General features: G+C 42.6%; 1 protein-coding gene across 1 annotated transcript in view; it reads right to left on the reverse strand.

Annotated features, from left to right (window-relative positions):
• The window catches only part of ppm1g (protein phosphatase, Mg2+/Mn2+ dependent, 1G), a 51,419-nt gene that overhangs the window by 28,599 nt on the left and 2,407 nt on the right, over positions 1 to 20,413 (reverse strand). The window contains exons 2-4 of the mRNA XM_073051813.1: positions 15,323 to 15,392; positions 7,238 to 7,323; positions 35 to 161 (exon numbers count right to left, since the gene is read on the reverse strand). Coding sequence (XP_072907914.1) covers positions 35 to 161; positions 7,238 to 7,323; positions 15,323 to 15,392 — 283 coding nt within the window. The remainder of the gene's footprint in view (positions 1 to 34; positions 162 to 7,237; positions 7,324 to 15,322; positions 15,393 to 20,413) is intronic.

Below are 20,413 nucleotides of genomic sequence, written 5' to 3' on the forward strand. Positions count from 1 at the left end.
ACTCCATTCAGAAATCAGTTTAGTTCCAACCTACCATCATCTTCATCAGCAACTTTCTCGCCATCATCCTCCCGAGACCGGCCTGCAAGTTGGGCAAGCTCTTTGATAACCACTTCTTCTGTCAGCTTGCTGTCTATGCACAGAAAGGCATCCTCCAATGCCTTGGATGAAAAGGCAAGAAATGAAGAGATTATAATGTTAAAGTTGCATAATATTGATGAGACATGGAAAAACATTTAGACGGTACACCTAAAACTATATAAGCATAGATTTCTGGTAGCTTTTCGGAAGAAGTCACCAAAACCAGACTAGAACAGTTGTTTGCTGAATATAATACTCTATTAGGCCTAAAGGGATAAATGGCCGTGGTGAGAAAACAGGAATAGGCTACTGCATTCATTTGAGCGCAATGATAAAGCCATTAACAAGGGCTGTGTAGCTCATTCATAGCTATTCTGCAAAGAAGCAGGCTCTTTGGCCCAAATGATTCAATACAACCAACGAGGCCCATCCAAGTCAGTTCAATTTGCCAATGTTTAGCCCATAACAGACTCTGGTGAATTGTCTTTTATAAATTGTTATTTGCACGCTTCTCTGGCAGTTCACTCCTCAGACATACAAACTTTCTGCAAAAAAAAAAGCCAATTTAAATTGATCCCTTCCTACCTTGAGCATAGGCTCTCAGTTCTCGATTTCCTGGGGGGAAAGTCTGAATGCATTTACCCTATCTATGCCTCTTATGATTCGATACACCTCTGTAATTTCACTGCCCCCCAATTGTTTACATTCCAAGGAATAAAATCCCAGCTTATCCAACAGAGTAGTAGGTTAACTGATCAGATGGATGCATTTGGGTAGTGAGAGCTCATTGGGCCAGAAGGGCCTATTACTGTGTTGCAACTCTAAATTTAAAAAAAACAACCTACTTCTGCTTCTAACTGCCACGTTTCTATATGCCATGATATAACGGACATGCTATATCAAGTTCTGACATGGATTATGGGAACAGATTTAAAGGCATGCTCAGAATCTCCTGAAGAAAATATGACCCTTCCACTGAGTGAATTAATACGGTTGATAAAACTTCCAAAGCAATTTTTATTTTAGATTTCCAGCTGCTGCATTGTTTTGCTTTTTGATAATCCACGAAAGAAACTTGCTTCAATCAGAAAGAACACAGGGAATAAAAAAGTCAACAACACCACACATGCCTGTCCGAGTAGACACCAGATTGCATTGGGGGAGAGAGAGTTTAACAGAAGCAAGCGGAGGCAGTCAGTATATTTTGCACACCACAGTCCCAAGAAGATATAGGATTACCCATAATCGGGCACTTGACAAGGGCTAATAAAGCAAGTTTAAACAGAATAGCCATTGTGTGAGTTGTCCAGAGTTGGAGTGGGGAGTTCAGGCCATGATTTATTCTTTCTTTCTGCACACGTGCTATACAGATGCCAGAAAGGACACTGGAATGTATCTCTTGTGGGATATGGCAAGGTAAGGAGACCGCCAGTGTCCCTGATGACCACACCTTCAGGAAGTGCATCCGGATGGATTGTTCCCTCACGTGCCAGGGCCACCTCGGATTGAGTGCAATCTAAAGTGGGAGAATGAACAGCCAGTGCCGTGGTCCACGTCGGCACCAATAAGACGGGTAAGAGGTGAAATGAGGTCCAGCAAAGAGTTCAGGAAGTTAGGTGCTAAATTAAAGGACAGGACATCCAGGGATGTGATTTTAGGATTGCTACCCATGTGCTAGTGAGAACAGAAAAAGGAAGATAACACAGCTTAACATGTGGCTAAGGAGTTTGGGCAGGATGGAGGATTTTTGGATCATTGAACTCCCTTCCAGGGAAGGTGGGATCTGTACAGAAGAGGTGGTTTGCACCTGAACTGGAAGGGGGGACTAATATCCTAACAGGTCAGTGTTCCAGTGCTGCACCTACAGGGGGTTTAAACTAGAGTGGAAGGGGTACCAGAGTGGCAGAACAGTTAGTGGGCAAAGATGCTGTTAAGCCTACATGCAAAGTCAGGAATTGAAAAGTTGAGCACGATGGGACTAAAGTTCTGAGCAGCCTTTCACAAGACGCCACATGGGAGTTTGGTCAAGAAATTTCAGTTGCTTGGCATTCAAGATGAGGTAGTAAATGGTTGCCTTTCTGACTGGAAGCCTGTGACGAATGGAGTGCCACAGGGACTCATGCTGGGTCTGCTGTCGTTTATCATCTTCATCAACGATCTGAATAATATGATGAATCAGATCACCAAGATTGGAGATGTAGTGGACAGTGAGAAAGACTATCAAAGCTTACAGTGGGATCTGGACCTGCTGGTGAAATGGTCTGAAAAATGGCAGATAGAACTTAATGCAGACAATTGCGAGATGTTGCACTCGGGACAACCAACCAGGGTAGACCTTACATGGTGAGCGGTAGGGCACTGAGGAGAGGGATCTATAATTTCTTGAGTGGTGTCAAAGGTAGATAGGGCCATAAAGAAAAGTTTTGGCACACTGGCCTTCATAAACCAACATATTGAGTACAGAAGCAGTGATGTTATGTTGAAATGGTTTAAGACATTGGTGAAGCCAAATTTGGAGTATTGTGTAATGCTTTGGTCAATTACGTACAGGTAAAATGTAAATAAGATAGAAAAAGTTAAGAGAAAATATACAAGGATGTTGTCGGGCCAAGGACCAGAGTTAAAGGGCAATGTTGAATAGATCAGGACTTTATTCCCTAGAATGTAGAAAATCGAGGGGAGAATTGATGGCGACATACAAAATTATGAGGGGTATAGATTGGGAAAATTCAAGCAGGCTTTTTTTTCCACTGAGATTGGGAGAGTCATGAGTTAAGAGTGAAAGGTGAAATATTTAAGGGGATACAATGTGAACGTGAGGGAGAACTTCACTCAGAGGGTGTTGAGAGTGTGGAACAAGTCACCAGAAATAGTGGGATGCAGGGACAATTGCAAAATTTGAGGGAAATTTGGACAGATACATAGATCAGAGGGTTTTAGAGGGCTATGGTCTAGGTGAAGGTTGATGGGACTAGGCAGATTCAAGGTTCAGCACTGGCTAAATGGGGTGAAGAGCTGAATTCTATGCTGTCTTGATCTATGAGCACCACCACAATAGTGCAATGGTTAGTGCAACGCTATTACAGCTCTGCGTCAGAGCTCAAGAGTTCAATTCTGATGTCATCTGTAAGGAATCTGTACATCCTCCCATGGAAAGTGTGGGCTTTCTCCGGGCACTCCAGCTTCCCTCTCACAGTCCGAAGATTTACCAGTTAGTAAGTTAATTGGTCATTGCAAATTGTCCTGTGATTAGGCTGGTGTTAAATCGGGGGTTGCTGGGTGGCATGGCTTGAAGGACCTATTTAGCATTGCATATTAATAAATAAATCAATGGGTAAAAATACTCTCAGCTGGAATGGTAGCACTGGAACTAATCGTGAGTTTATTTAGCTCTTTAGCTTCACCTGCTGGCAAGAATAGAAGAGTACAGAACAAAGTGATCTGCACATCCAGCCTCAAAGTTCTAAAATATTTTCCCCTATACTTGCAGAATAGGCTCTGTGTTTCAGATTATTTCATTCACATTCTCACCTATGGCTGCAGATTATTAAAAATACTTCTTGGCCCTCTCAAAGCTGTACAGGTGATTGTTAGGAAACTTCCAGTCAAGATGGCGTCTGCGTACAACACTCCTTCAGTCAACATCTTCTGGATAGATCACAAACCATATACTTCACTTCTATGTCTTTTACATTTGTTTTTTGTCTTGGATGTGATGCTAGAACTGTTAGAGCCAGTCATTTGCTGTTTGGAAATAGTTTGGGTGTTTCAGCGCTCAGCAGTCTCTGAGAGGATTCCAGGAGGCAGAGGTAGTGTGTGTGAGCCAATGTTGGACTCCATTTCACCGATTAATGCTTCAACTGTTCACTGATTAAAGCCATCAGGGAGACTGAAACATCGAGGTGAAGGCAGAAAGTGTGGAGATGGTTTGCGTGCTCAGTGGTCTCCGAGAATATTCCAGGAGGTAGCTGCAACGTGTGTGAACCTCATGGCGGGCAATCTGTGGGTTGAGGGGAGAGCCATTGTTTGACTCCATTCTGCCGATTAAAGTGACCACGGATTGACATGTCAGAATGGGAATAGGAAGTGCAGTTAAAATGGGAATTCCGACATGCTCATCCATGGTGTCCTCTAATGTCACAATGAGGCCTCACGGAGTAAAGGAGCAACACCTTGTATTCGTCTGGATAGCCTCCAACCTGATGGCCTGAACACCAATTTCTCCAACTTCCAGTAATGCTCCCCACCCCCTTATCTCATTACCCACCCATTGCATTCCTCTGGTGCACCTCCCCCTTTTTCTTTCTCCCATGACCTTCTGTTCCTTCTCCAGTCCTGTATCTTTTTCACCAATCAACTTCTCCACTCTTTACTTCACCCCTCCCCTTTCCCAGCTTCACCTATCACCTTGTGTTTCTCCCTTCCCTCCCCCACCTTCTAACTCTGACACCTCATCTTTTTTCCCCTCTGGTCTTGCTGAAGGATCTTGGTCCAAAACATTGACTATACTCTTCCAATGATGCTGCCTGACCAGCTGAGTTCCTCCAGCATTTTGTGTGTTGCTTTCATGAAACATTTTCCATTATGACTCAAGTTTTTTTTAAAGACAATATAAACAAAAATCATGCACGCTTTTCTGAATTCCATTCATATACATTCTCTGGAACACTCCTGTCCAAGTCTGTAGTTAATACCCTACCAAAGGAGCCAGTATAGAACTTATCAGTTCAATCACTTCCATTGCCTAGTCACACAATGCCTTTTCATTCACCTGCTATAATATTGAGCACCAGAACTTGCATCATGCTAATACCTGCCTGGAGATGCTGTAGCTTTTAATGCTGACAGGATGGAAGCTATTTTTTTTGCAAAGGGTGGGGGAAGAAAGGTTTTAAATTTACTCATGAGGATCAGTAGAAATAACACACTGATATTTTCAAATTCTGAATTTTGGCCAAATACATTAAAGGCCAACTTCCAATTTTGGAATAATCCCTAGCGACCCTCTCCTTTCATCCCATGACATTGAAAACTGGATCCTATAGAACAGTTGCATCGTACTGAGGTTCATTTCAACACAAACTATTTATCAGCATGGCTCCAGGGATAAGAGTCTTCAACTCAAAAGTAGTGGAGAAGCTGGGGCTATTACCTTGAAGCAATCATCAAGGATTTAACAGAGGTGTACAAGATCATTACAGATTTACACAGGGCTAACAAAAAATTAAAAGAATTCAATGAGCAAAGAATTCTGATTATTACAGTGGTAGCAAAGATACCAGGGGATGAGAGGAACATTTTTACGAGCATTTAAGCAGTTATAATCTGGAAATTGCTTCTAAAACTCTTACATCCAGCAAAATCATCAGATTTGAACAGAAATTGAATACCCCGCCCACATTTATCCAATAATCTCTCTGGCCCCCTACCATCAGGCAGGAGTACCAAAACACTGAGACAAGAACTGTTAGGGTGAAAAACAGCTTCTTCCCCCAAGCTGCAAACTGTACTCCCTGCCACCACACAGATCTCATCATGCACGAAGCACAAGTAGCGTTATACTGTTTACTTTTTAAGCCTGTATTGCATATGCACCTATTATTTGTTAATTCAAGAAGAAGAAGAATAGCCCTTAACTCGGCAGTGGGGTTATCGGGGCACCGTCATGATGGTGTTTCCATAGCAAGCTATTTTTACGAGGCCGAGTTGCTAGCTCGACGCTCAACCTGACTTGAATTCGAACTCGGGAACCTTCGCTCCGGAGTCCGGCGCTGATGTTATTGCGCCACCAAGCGGGACTTATTAATTCAGTTGTGGTAATTTTACTTGATGTGTTATGTGTGAGTTACTGTACATATTGTGCTGTGCACCGTGGTCTGAAGAACACTGTCTCAGATTGGCAGTAGACTGGTCATGTGTACAGTTGAATGACAATAAATTTCAACTTGTAAAAACGCCAAGAAAAAAAAAGAGAAATTGGAGCAGAATGGGACTGACTAGATTGCTCTATAATGAGATTGCACAGACACTGCTGAATGCCCTGCCCAAACCCCATCAATCAAATGGAAAGAACACGTGTCCCTGCTACCCTGCTCCTCAGTCTCCAGTCCACACATCACTCCTATACATCGAATGAGATTACCTTCCAATGTACTAAACACCAGTGACTTTCAACCACCCTACAGGAGACGTTGCTTATGCTAGTAAACACAGCATCATTCTCAAGGCACTTAAGTACCCACTTCCCTTGGTACAGAGAACAAAACTGCACACAGCAGTTTGTGTTAGAACTCATTATATAAAAACATAAAATGACCCAGAGGTCAATTCCCACCACAGTGTTTATGGAATTTGTACATTCTTCCCTTGACTGCATTGGGTTTCCCCAGGCAATCCGGTTTCTCCCCATATCCCAAAGATGCACAAATTAGTAGATTAATTAGTCACACATGGGTGTAAATGGGTGGCAGACTCCTTTGGGTGAAAAGGCCTATTACATGCTGTATTTCACAACAGGTTAAAAATTAAATCCTCAGTATTGACCTCCTCACTATACTTGGCTCCGAAGGACAGTCCTAGCAACATATTCCTCAGCAAAATCTCTTCTCCAAGCTAATAAATCAATAGATTACTAGGTGGAAAGAGGCAAATATTTAAGTTTGCTCTTCTTGAAAAGATACAATATCCCTACTGTCTTCTGGGAATCACCCAGCCACGTCTGCACAAAATGATAGATCACATTTGTTAAATATACAACAGAGCTCATTTTTCAGCAGCACACAGAAACCCAGCATTAATACTGGAAGTGACATACCACCTCCCAAAATAACAAACCATTGCTCTGCTACGCTACTCCTGCCCACTTGTGACATACTCTGCAAGTCCCACATTGGCCTCACTAGTCACTTCAGAACAGGTGGAAGCAAATTATTCTCAACCCCGAGGAATTGCCAAAGAGAGACATTCCCAATAACACAATACTTTCTCCAAACTTGCCCTCTGACATGGTGTGAAAAGACTACTTTCTAAACTAAATCGGACTGTATTTCTAATTAATCCTTTGCAAAAATCAATTCCTCAAAATGACTCGGCTTACATTTGAACCAGACAAATGTTTTGTCGCTTTAATTTCAAAGACAGCATGTGAAGATTATACCTTCTGCAATTTTCCATTCCTGTAAGCCTGCTGCTCCTTAATAACATCTGGCAGATACTTTGCACAGTATAGCGCCACCTCTTCACCTGAAAGAAAACAGTTAAAGTATTTTAAAGTAAGAAAAGATTTCATATGCAGACGGAATGGGTTAGTGGAGAAGAAATTAAGTCAGAGTTGAAAGAAGAGGAAACAGTGTGGAAAATAACTACCACATCGTGACTACACACGAAGCAAAACCCCAGATTGGGAATATAGATCAATTGAGGTTTCTCAGGCAGGAAACTAGATCACACGAGGTCAAGGCCAGCTGAACAAATTGTGTGAAGAACAGGCAAGAAAAGAGCAAGAATATAAATCATAGGTGGCAGTTTCAGTCATTCTAAATTAGTGCTTCAGAATCAGATTTATTACTACTGACATGTGATGAAATCTGTTGTTTTACGGTAGCAGGACAGTGCAATGCATAAAATAAGTTTAAAGTAAATTACCAAAGTATGTATATGTCAGCATATACAACCCTGAGATTCATTTCCCTGTGGACAAACTCAGTAACTCAAGAAACGTAACAGAATCAGTGAAAGACGACACCCAACAAGACGGGTGAACAACCAATGTGCAAAAGCAACAAACTGTTCAAATAACAAAGGGGAGAAAAGCAATAAATACTGACAACGTGAGATGAAGACTGTGGGAACAGCTCAGTGCTGGGGTGAGTGAATTATTCCCTACTGCTTCAAGCGCCTGATGGTTGAGGGGTTATAACTGTTCCTGAACCCTATGGTGGGTCCTGAGGATCCTGTAACCTCTTTCTGATGGCAGTAGCGAGAAGAGAGCACAGCCTGAGTGCTGGGGGGTACCTGATGATGGATGCTGCTTTCCTGCAATTGCACTCCATGTTGGACTGGGCCGTATCCACTACTTTTGGCAAGATTTTCCATTCAAGGGCATTAGTGTTTCCGTACCAGGTCATGATGCAACCAGTCAACACACTCCCCACTACACATCTACAGAAGTTTGTCCAAGTTTTAGATATCATGCCAAATCTTCACAAACTTCCAAGGGATTAGTGTCGCTGCTGTGCTTTCTTCATAATTGCACTTATGTGCTGGGTTCAGGGCAGGTCCACTGAAATAACACCAAAGAATTTAAAGTCGCTGCCCTTTTCCATCTTTTATCCCCCTATCCGTCCTTCTCAAGCCAATAATCAGCTCCTTAGTCTTGCTGACGTTGAGCAAGAGGTGTTGTTGTGGCACCATTCAGCCAGATTTTCAGTCTCCCTAACATATGCTGATGCGTCACCACCTTTGATTCAGCCTACGACAGTGGTGTTGTCAGCAAACTTGAATATGGCATTGGAGCTGTGCTTAGCCACACAGTCATAAATATAAAACAAGTAAAGCAGAGGGCTAAGCACACAGCATTGTGGAGCATCTATGCAGATGGAGATTGTGGAGGAAATACTATTGCTACTCCAAACTAACTGGGATCTGCAAGTGAGGTAATACAGGACTCAACTGCACAAGGAGGTATTGAAGCCAAAGTTTTGAAGCTTACTGATTAGTTGCGGGAACAATAGTTTTGAATGCCAAGCTGTTGTCCATAAATATCAAGAAATATATACATAAAAATTAAGTAGAGCAAAAAGAAGAAAAGTAATAATGGGTTCATTGCCCATTCAGAAGTCTTTAGGTGGAGAAATCAACCTTAACAACCCTGGCCTCTTGTAAGATCTGAGGCACAATTTTCCCAAATTAATTCTATATTATCTTTGACATAGATCATGAAATTTATTGTAAATTAAGAAATATGAATTGTGCAGAAAAAAAGCAAAAAGATGAGGTAGTATCCATTTAGAATTCTGTTGACTGAGGAAGAAGCTGTTCCTAAAACGCTTAATGTCTACAAGCTCCTGTACCTTTTCTCTGAATGTAATGAGAAAAAGGCATGCTGTGAGTGGTGGGGGCCCTAAATGATGGATGCCAACTCCATCACTCCAGTATTCTCAAAGCATTTTTATGTACTGCACTGTACTGGTGCTGTAAAACAACAAATTCCACAACATATGTCAATGATAATATAGAATTTCTTCAGGAATCAGAACTTACAGGAGGCAAGGGTTGTTGTGGAGGTTGAATACCAGAAATACAAATGATAGATAGATAGATAGATACTTTATTCATCCCCATGGGGAAATTCAACTTTTTTCCAATGTCCCATACATTTGTTGTAGCAAAACTAATTACATACAATACTTAACTCAGAAAAAAAAATAAGATATGCATCTAAATCACCATCTCAAAAAGCATTAATAATAGCTTTAAAAAGTTCTTAAGTCCTGGCGGTAGAATTGTAAAGCCTAATGGCATTGGGGAGTATTGACCTCTTCATCCTGTCTGAGGAGCATTGCATCGATAGTAACCTGTCGCTGAAACTGCTTCTCTGTCTCTGGATGGTGCTATGTAGAGGATGAGGAATGAGGAAGCACAACAAATGCAAAGGGAGAACATCAAAGGAAATGAGGAGTCAAAAACTGGCATTCTCTTGACACCAAAATTTCAGAATCAGAATATTATCACCGGCATGTGTCCTGAAATTTGCTAACTTAGCAGCAACAGTTCAATGCAATACATAATATAGAGAAAAAAAGTAAAAAATAAATAACAGTACATGTATTTTGAATAGATTAACAATCATACAAAAATAGAAATAAATATTAAAAAGGTGAGGTAGTGTTCATGGGTTCAATGTCCATTTAAGAATTGGATGTCAAAGGGGAAGAAGCTGTACCTGAATCGCTGTGTGTCTTCAGGCTTCCGTACCTCCTTCCTGATGGTAACAGTGAGAAAAGGGAGCCCTGGGTGCTGGGGGTCCTTAATAATGGATGCTGCCTTTCTGAGACATCACTCCTTGAAGATTTTCTGGGTACTTTGTAGGCTAGTACCCAAGATGGAGCCGATAAAATTCATGACCCTTTGCAGTTTCTTTTGGTCCTGTGAAGTAGCTTCCCCCCCCCCCCCCCCCCACCATACCAGACAGTGATGCAGCTTGTCAGAGTGCACTCTAAGGTACATCTATAGAAATTTGAGTGTTTTTGTTGACAGACCAAATCTCTTCAAACTCCTAACGAGGTGTAGTCACTGTCTTGCCTTTTTTATAGCTGCTATATATGTTGGGACCAGGTTAGGTCCTCAGAGATCTTGATACCCAGGAACTTGAAGCTGCTCACTCTCTTCACTTTTGGTTCCTCTACGAGGATTGGTATGTGTTCCTTTGTCTTACCCTTCCTGAAGTCCGCAACCAGCTCTTTTGTCTTACTGACGTTGAGAGCAAGGTTGTTGCTGCTACAGCACTCCCTAGTTGGCGTATGTCACTCCTGCACACTCTCTCATCTCCATCTGGGTGTATCATCAGCAAAATTTACAGATGGTATTTGAGCTATGCCTAGCCACAAAGTCGTGGGTATAGAGAAAGTAGAGCAGTGGGCTAAGCACACACCCCTGAGGTGTACCAGTGTTGATCGTCAATGAGGAGGAGATATTGCCACCAATATGCAAATTGTGGTCTTCCAGTTAGGAAGTCGAGGATCCAATTGCAGAGGGAGGTACAGGGACCCAGGTTCTGTAACATACTAATCAGGATTGTGAGAACGATGGTGTTAAATGCTGAGCTATAGTCAATGAACAGCATCCTGACATTGGTCCATGGGGTCTAAGGGCACGTGAAGAGCCATTGAGATTGCATCTACCGTTGTCCTATTGTGGTGATAGGTAAATTGCAGTGGGTCCAGGTCCTTGCTGAGAGTCTAGTCTTGACCAACCTCTCAAAGCATTTCATCACTGTAGATGCGAGTGCTACTGAGCAACAGTCATTAAGGCAGCTCACACTACTCTTCTTAGGCACTGGTATAATTGTTACCTTTTTGAAGCAAGTGGGAACTTCCATCCGTAGCAGTGAGGTTGAAAATGTCCTTGAATACTCCCGCCAGTTGGTTGGCGCACGTTTTCAGAGCCTTACCAGGTACTCCATCGGGACCTTCCGCCTTGTCTTCACTCTCTTTAAAGACAGCCTAACATCAGCCTCCGAGACAGAGATCACAGGGTCATCAGGTGCCGGGATCTTCAGAGCTGAATTACATTCTCCCTTTCAAAGCAGGCATAGAAGGCATTGAGTTCATCTCGTAGCAAAGCATCACTGCCATTCATGCTATTGGGTTTTGCTTTGTAGGGAGTAATGTCTTGCAGACCTGCCAGAGTTTTCGTACAGCCAATGTCACCTGCAACACTGTTCAAAATTGTCTCTTCGCCTTTGAAATAGCCCTCCACATCATATCTGGTTTTCCAGAACAGATCCTTGTCAGCAGAGTGGAATGCCACAGATGTAGCCTTCAGCAGACTACATACCTCCTGGTTCATCCAGAGCTTTTGGTTTGGGAATGTACAGTGTTTGTAGACAGAGAGAGACGCACGCACGCACACACACATTTTAATGAAGTCAGTAACAACTGCAACATACCCATCCAGATTCAAAGATGATTCCTTGAAAATGGTCCAGATCACCAATTCAAAGCAGTCCTGTAGGCACTCCTGTGCTTCCCTTGTCCATACCCTCTTGGTCCTCACTGCTTGTGCTGCAGTCTTCAGTCTCTGCCTATTCTCAGGGAGTAGAAGTACAGCCAGGTGATCAGACATACTACCACTGTAGGCATTCTTGATGGTGGTCCAGTGTGTTATTTCCTCTAGAATTGCAAGTGGTCTCTTGATGGCAATTACTTAGTGATTTTTTTCAGACTAGCCTGGTTAAAATCTCCCAAAACGATGGTGAAGGCATTAGGATGTGCTGTTTCGAGCTTGTTGATCCCATTGCTCAGATCTAAAGCCTTATTGACATTGGCCTGAGGTGGAATGCAAACTGCTACCAAAATGATCACAGAAATTTCCTGTAGTAGGTAAAATGGACGGCACTTAATTGCGAGATACTCCAGGTCTGGTGAGCAGATTTGGGACAGCACTGATACACTTGTGCATCAAGGAGTTGATCATGAGGCATATTCCTCCACCTCTGCTTTTGAGAGGCTCTATAGATCTGAATCACTGCATCTGGTACAGAAGGGGGTTAACCAGGATTCCATGGGGCAGAGGATGCACACGGTCCTAATGCACCCTAGCTCTGAGATCATCAATTTTATTCAACAGAGATTGCATGTATGCCAGCAAGATAGTCAGTATTGGGAGTTTCTTTAAATGCACTTGTATCCCTGACCTGCAGCAACGTTTCCTGTGTGGAATCTGGCGAGGAGTACATCCACAATTGGCTTTGTTTCTGTCAGTTTTAAGCAGCGATATTTCATTTACTCGCATTAAGACGTCTTTGTTAACTATACTGACCTCAGAAGCAGTTGTGATTTTTAAGCTGTATCAGGCTAGAACGAGAATATTGAGAGTTCTGCTGCCACTCGAGGCGCCCCAGAAGCCTCAACGTTGCAACATTTTAATAAGAGTCCCATTAAATATACTGAATTTTTAGGGTTTTCGGCATAGATTCCAGATTCTGGAGTGAGAAAACATGCAGATCAACAATATCTATTTAAACAACTAGATATTATTGTGGAAGTAAGGCTCTCTTTTTAAAACTGAATTGCAAAGTTAAAATTGCAATCATAAAATTTAAGTTGACAGAAATTATCAGAGTCTATACAATATCTTGGTCATTGCTCCAAACTACCTTAGACATTGTATACTTGTGTGTTGTATTAGTGGAAAATGTCTGCAACATTTCTCACCGAAGGACTGCAAAAAACTGCAAATGGAAGGAACTAGACACTCAGGCGCCAGTGTATTAGGTGCAGGAGTGGAACTCAGTGTGGTCTTCTGCGGCTGTAGACCATCAACTTGAAGTCTTCCACACACCACTGTTGTGCACAGCATTGGAGTTGGACTTGGTGCAGACCGCGTTCCTGTCTGCTACGTGGCAGCACTGGAGTTGGACTTGGTGCAGAACGCGTTCCTGTCTGCTACGTGGCAGCATTGGAGTTGGACTTGGTGCAGACCGCGTTCCTGTCTGCTACGTGGCAGCATTGGAGTTGGACTTGGTGCAGACCGCGTTCCTGTCTGCTACGTGGCAGCATTGGAGTTGGACGGTGCAGACCTCGTTCCTGTCTGCTACGTGGCAGCATTGGAGTTGGACTTGGTGCAGACCGCGTTCCTGTCTGCTACGTGGCAGCATTGGAGTTGGACTTGGTGCAGACCGCGTTCCTGTCTGCTACGTGGCAGCATTGGAGTTGGACTTGGTGCAGACCGCGTTCCTGTCTGCTACGTGGCAGCATTGGAGTTGGAGTTGGACTTGGTGCAGACCGCGTTCCTGTCTGCTACGTGGCAGCATTGGAGTTGGAGTTGGACTTGGTGCAGACCGCGTTCCTGTCTGCTACGTGGCAGCATTGGAGTTGGAGTTGGACTTGGTGCAGACCGCGTTCCTGTCTGCTACGTGGCAGCATTGGAGTTGGACTTGGTGCAGACCGCGTTCCTGTCTGCTACGTGGCAGCAATGGAGTTGGACTTGGTGCAGACCGCGTTCCTGTCTGCTACGTGGCAGCATTGGAGTTGGACTTGGTGCAGACCGCGCTCCTGTCTGCTACGTGGCAGCATTGGAGTTGGACTTGGTGCAGACCGCGTTCCTGTCTGCTACGTGGCAGCATTGGAGTTGGACTTGGTGCAGACCGCGTTCCTGTCTGCTACGTGGCAGCATTGGAGTTGGACTTGGTGCAGACCGCGTTCCTGTCTGCTACGTGGCAGCACTGGAGTTGATGCACAACGGCTGTGTGCAATCTAACAGCGAGTGACTACGTTGTTTCACTTGGGACCACAAGACACTGTTGGACATTGATAAGGTAAAGTCCTTTGTTTATAGGCAAGACGGACAGCAAGTGAGCTGCGTGGCCTCAGTTGCAGCGAGGACCCTGTCTCAAGCCGTGGGATTGCATGTTGCTGGAGTCCAGAAGAGGAGATGCCAGAGGCAGTGGCATCCATGCTGGGTTGGGGGCTGGCCTTCCGTCAGTGCTGCCCTCTAGAGTTCAGTCAGTGGAATGGCACACAGGATTGCATGTTTGCATTGGTCTCCAGACTGCTGACAACTGCTTGTTCTTGCTGATAACACTCATGCACCATCAATTTAAAGGACATGTGATTCAGGGTCGTGAGCTATATTTTTTTTTTGAATGTCACTATGTTTTACTGCCATCTCTATGAGCCTTGTGCTGTGTATTTCTGTTGGTACCGTAGTTTGCACCTTGGCCGCGGAGGAACTCTGTTGCGTTTGGCTGTCGTCATGGGTATTCATGTATGGTTGAATAATAATTAAACTTCAACTTGTTCGTGTTATTGTTGCCTTCCTGTCGTCTTTAATCAGTCTGGCCTCTCTCATTATCAAGGCATTTTCGCCCAAACAATTGCCACTTGCTGGATGCTTTTTTTTTTATTAAAAAAAAACAGAATTATCTATGAACTCTAAAAACTGCTGTGTTTGAAAATCACAGATCAGCAGTTTCTGAGATATTCAAACCACCCCGTCTGGCACCAACAATCATTCTACAGTTAAAGTCACTTAGATCTCATTGCTTCCCTATTATAATGTTTGATCTGAACAGCAACTGAACCTCTTGACCATGTCTGCAGGCTCTTAAGGCACTGGGTTGTTGCCATGTGACTGGCTGATTAGACATTTGGATTAATGAGGCGTACACAACAAAATAGCCGAGTGTATATTTCAACTGCCTGAGGGAGCCGAAGAGGAAATAGAGATTTCCTTTTTATTTCTTACAGGCCTGGTGGAACATGGAAGGAAATGTTGAGCCAAAGTGCAACAAACATCAGCTCATTTTATTTACTAATATCCAAGGCTGCAAACTTCACACGGGAACTCAACTCAGGGAGCAGTGTTTAAGGCGAGAAGGACAAGAGAATGTTGTGTAAAGCCCACTTTAAAACACCTATCTGTGTCTGTCATTAAGCCCTACATCAGGTGCACATGTACTTACATAACAAAAGGCACAACAACAGTGTAGCAAAAACATTCTTCGCTCAGGGCCTCTTACCTCCATGTCCATCATAGACTGCAAACATAGCAGTTTCATTATCCAACTCCGGTATACAGTTATGGGCATCCTAAAAGAAAAAATTACATCACATTTCAATCAAATAATATAAAATTGAGTAACACATTACCACATTTTGATTAAAACAATGAAAAAAACATTATAACCAATGACAGACCCATTGATGTACGATTTATCAGCATTTATCACAAAACAAACTTGAAATGCAAATTTGACAGCCTTTGGAGTGTGCCAATTATCCTTAAGGAGCAACACATTGTCTTTAAAAATTATTTGCTAGGTCTTTCAATTATTCCAATTTTCCATCCCAGCCCACCTCTCACCCACACTGCTCCAATAAACCTCAATACAGGCAAAAGGAATAATTCTCTCATCTTTCAACAAGACTCTGTACTATCTTCCAAACGCAACATTTTTAAGCAATCAGCCATTGTAACCTCCTCTCCCCTTTCCAGGATTGAGTTCTTTCTTCCTCACTTTAGCATGTAATCTTTGGCTCCTTCAACTGTAACCTGCCAAACACACAACTTTTGTTATACACTGGCTTTCAGTACCATTTCTTTCCAGGCCTCTAAATCATTTGTTCTCTGTCATCTGCATGCCACAGCTTCTCTAACTGTACCTGGTACAGATGAAAAGTCATCTGAAAATATCAACTATTTATCTCTCTCCATCAATGTTGCTTCAACAGCACCTGCTATATTTTGACATGGAAAACCAAATCATACCACCCAGTTTTAATCAGCATCCCAGGATGGACAAAATCCAGGGGATATTTATTGGTTGGTCAAGGAGAGAATGAGGCTGAAAACAAAACCAGGATGACTGAGTAGCCTCATGCTGATCTGTTAACTTATCATTATTTATTGACCTTCACACTCCATGAAAGTGATTGTGACTTTACAGATCTACACTAAGTTGGACATCAGACAATTGAAATTTAATAGAAAGTCTAACAAAACAATTATAAAGGCTCACACTTCAGTGTTGATGCCTCATTATCAAAAGAATGTCAATCCCATATTAAAAACAGCAATAATGGAATCACATTATTTGCTTCTGAAACTAAATCTTTATCCGTGGACTTTTAGAATATACAACTCACCTTAGTTCACTCGAGGAAAACGCTATGGGCTAGGTTACTATGAGTAATAATTCATGTTTTCCTTTTGTTAATTTTACATCCATCCCTCCAACAGCACCAACATAAAGCAATACTAGAGCCATCACGATAATGACAGCATAAATGCCAAGGAGAAAATAAACATTTAAAGTCAATTTACAAAGAATTATAGATACCAGAAATGCCATGTCTGTGGCAGACAAGAAATCAACTGACTCCCAACTTTCTGATGCAGGAAGCTGGCCCAAAATGTCAACAATTCCTCATCCCCACTGTCCCATCTGACGCTGCTTGACCTGCAGATTAACTGTTGCCCCAGCTTCAAATATTTGATGTGTGGGTCTTCAGAAATACTCTTTGCATCTAAATAAACAAGCTCCATATCCTTCTCTGCCTTGATTAGATGCCTATCTAAACAGCAACTTTTATCTGACTCCTCTCTTCCCCTGACAATCAGTTCCAAACTCGGGGCTGGGTGGGGGGGGTTAAACCTATTACCTCATGTGCTAGATACAGCTACCATGGAAAAAAGATTCTGCCTATCCACCTTGTACCTCTAATAATCAAGGCACCCCTTAGCCTCCTTCGCTATCGGTGAAACAAGGCCAGACTATTCATCACAGGAAACACCCTGGTGAATCTGCTATACACACTGTCCAACACAACCACCTCGTTTCTATAGTGCAGTGACTAGAAATGCACACAAGATTTGAGATGTGCTCTCGTCAGTGTTTTGGAACAACTTCCAGCTTTTAAATCCTATGCCCGACTTAACAAGTATACCATATGCTTTCTTTGCCAACGTCTATGTTGGCACTTTCAGAGAACTATGGACTTCAACTCAAAGGTCATTATGCTCTTGCACCCTCCCAATTACTGCACGTGTTATCAGTATTAATTCCATCAGCCAACAGCCCATCCAACTTTTCACCTGATCCACATTCTGCTGTAGCCTTTGACAACTTTTCCCACTATCCACAACACCACCGAATTTTGTTCCATTTGCAGGTTTACTCATCGCACCTCCCACTTTCATAGGCACATCGTTAATATACATCACAAACAAAGTTCCCAGCATCAATCATTGTTGTTATTTAAACAACATTGCCAGCTGTTTAAAAAATAGCACAGCAATTTGCTCTGGACTTTGACTCTGTACAGGAACATACATTGCTGTTTGTGAACAGCGTATCCATCCAGAAATAATTACACTATCAATTAATAAAAAAGGATACACTGTAAAAATGTAATCACAAACTTGAAACATTTAACATGCATATTAAAGGACAAAACTAGTACAATTTATAAAATACACAAAGCTTGGAAGTATGATGAACATTGATGGTAGATGAGGACTTTCAGAACACAGATAGCCATGTCACGAATGAAATACAGAGCGAGAACAGTTTATATTCAATGAATAATGATTAAAGGCAAAAGAGTTTCAACATACATGCATCTATACATGTCTAGAATAAGACAGAACTTTGAAAACGTAGCTAATGAAGCAATGGGATTCCACATTTCGTAAACATGGGAGCAGTACAAAAGCTGGTTAGTCCCCAGGTTAATATATCGGATTCAAGCCACTAATGCTTTAAGAAGAGTGTGGAAGCTCTGGACAGGATGCAGAAAAGAGGTCCTGGAATGACTCACAATGATCAAGAATCTAAGGTTATTCCCTTTCGGAAAGAAGGATGATAGGAGATACGATAGATTTTCTGGAGATACCCAAGTTTGATATGTTAAGTTGAAATGGGCAAAGAGAGAAACACGTCAACAAGATCAAAGGGTAGAGGACACAAACAGGCATTGGCAGAAGAAAGGGTATCGAGGGAAAAAAAAACTAACAGGCAGTAATAATCCAGAATACACAATGGATGCAGAATACATTGTGACCTTCAAATATTTATCCAAATTTTTTTTTAAGGTTAAAAAAAACATGCTAACTATGCCATGGACAGTCCCAAGTTCAGTTACGAGAGATTTAGATGCATATCATATTTTTTTTACTGAGTTAAGTATTGTATGTAATTAGTTTTGCTACAACAAGTGTATGGGACATTGGAAAAAAAGTTGAATTTCCCCATGGGGATGAATAAAGTATCTATCTATCTATCTAAGAAGATTGGGCAAGGAGCTTAGCATACCCATCCCAGCACTATAGAAACATCAAATAAAAGCTCCAAAGAACCCACGCCTGGCTGAGGAAGGGTCTACCATGGGCTAGATGTTGAAAGACTGGCCCAGGACAGAGGACTTCAGCAAGCTGCCTATGCCCCAGTAGAGGTGTTGGGCTTACAATAAAAAACAGTATTGCTATAAAAAGAGCAAGATTGTTCTACAAGCACAAAGCATGGCCTCAGTGGGCTGAGCAATTCCAACAATTTAATGAACTTCTCCATCACATCAGGTCTATTGGTCATAAAAAAGGGACAGAGTGAAAATAGAACAAATAGTTTGTATTGCTCAGTTCAAAACAATGGGCCAGAGAGTGAAACTTTGTGCTAGGGAATGAATCACCTACTAAGAATATCCAGACTTTCACAACTGATATGAAGAGCACAACAGGCCAGATAACACAAAGAATTTTCAGTGCTCAGGTAACATCACCTGCTATAATCACAACTGTGGTTGCAACTGTTGTTTGCGGCAGCAGAACAGCGAAAAACAAATTCTTAGGAGATTTTTTTAAAATTAGGTAGTGCATATATATAAACCATGTAGAAATCTGATTTCAGAGGGGAAGAAGCTGTTCCTAAATTGTTGAGTAGGGGTCTTCAAGCTTTTGTACATTCTCCCTATTGGGAGTAATGAGAGCAGGGCAAGTCCCAGATGGCCTTTGTGAGTCAGCTCGCCCTGAGGATGTCCTGTACTGTGCCTATGACAGAGATGGCTTTGTCTGCCATCTGAGTCAGAGTAATAGAGCACAGAAACAGACCATTAATCCCAAATTGTCCTACTTGCTAGCCCAAGTTACCTGCATTTTAGCCCAGAACCATCCAAGCCCCATCCCTCCATGTACCAATCCAAATGATCCTTAAGTGTTGCAATTGAACCTGTCTCAACCACTCTCTCGGAAGCTCATTCCACTATTCTCCATATAAAGCAGTCACCCCTCAGGTCTCTTAATTCTCTCTCCCCTTCCCCCCCCCCCCACCCTCCGTATCTTATATCTGTGCCCTTTAGCTCTGGATTCCCCAATGCTGCAGAAAAGACTGACTCTTCAGCTTATTCCTATCCCTCATCAGAAAAACTTTGATGACTCCACCTTCCTTCTCCTCTGGTCTAAGGAAGATCCAACACAAGACAACACAGAGGAGCGGAATTAAGTCACTTGGCCATCGAGTCTGTGCCGCTATTCAATAATTTCTTCCCTCTCATCTCCACTCCCCGGCCTTCTTCCTGTAACCTTTAATGCTGAATCCAATCAAAAACCTATCAAGCTCTGCCTTAAATATACCCAAGGACCTGGCTTCCACCACTTGTCGTAATAAATTCCACAAATTCACCACCTTCTGGCTAAACAAATTTCTCTGCACCTCTGTTTTAAATGGACACCCCTCTTTCCCGAGGCTGTGCCCTCTTGTCCTAGACTCCCCCACCACGGGAAACACCCTTTCTACATCTACTCTGTCTAGGCCTTTCAACATCCAAAAGGTTTCTATGAGATTCCCCCCCCCCCCCAAATCCTTCTAAATTCCAGCGAGTACAGACCCAGAGCCATCAAATGTTCCTCACAGGATAACCCTTTCATTCCTGGAATCATCCTTGCGAACCATCTCTGAGCCCTCTCCAATGCCAACATCTTAGATGAGGAGACCAAAACTGTACACAATACTCAAGGTGAAGCCTCACCAGTACTTAAAGCCTCAGCATCACAACCTTGCTCTTCTATTCTAGACCTCTTGAAATCAATCCAAACATTGTATTTACCTTCCTCACCA

The sequence above is a fragment of the Hemitrygon akajei genome, chromosome 7 (assembly GCF_048418815.1).
Source record: "Hemitrygon akajei chromosome 7, sHemAka1.3, whole genome shotgun sequence".
Classification (NCBI taxonomy): domain Eukaryota; kingdom Metazoa; phylum Chordata; class Chondrichthyes; order Myliobatiformes; family Dasyatidae; genus Hemitrygon; species Hemitrygon akajei.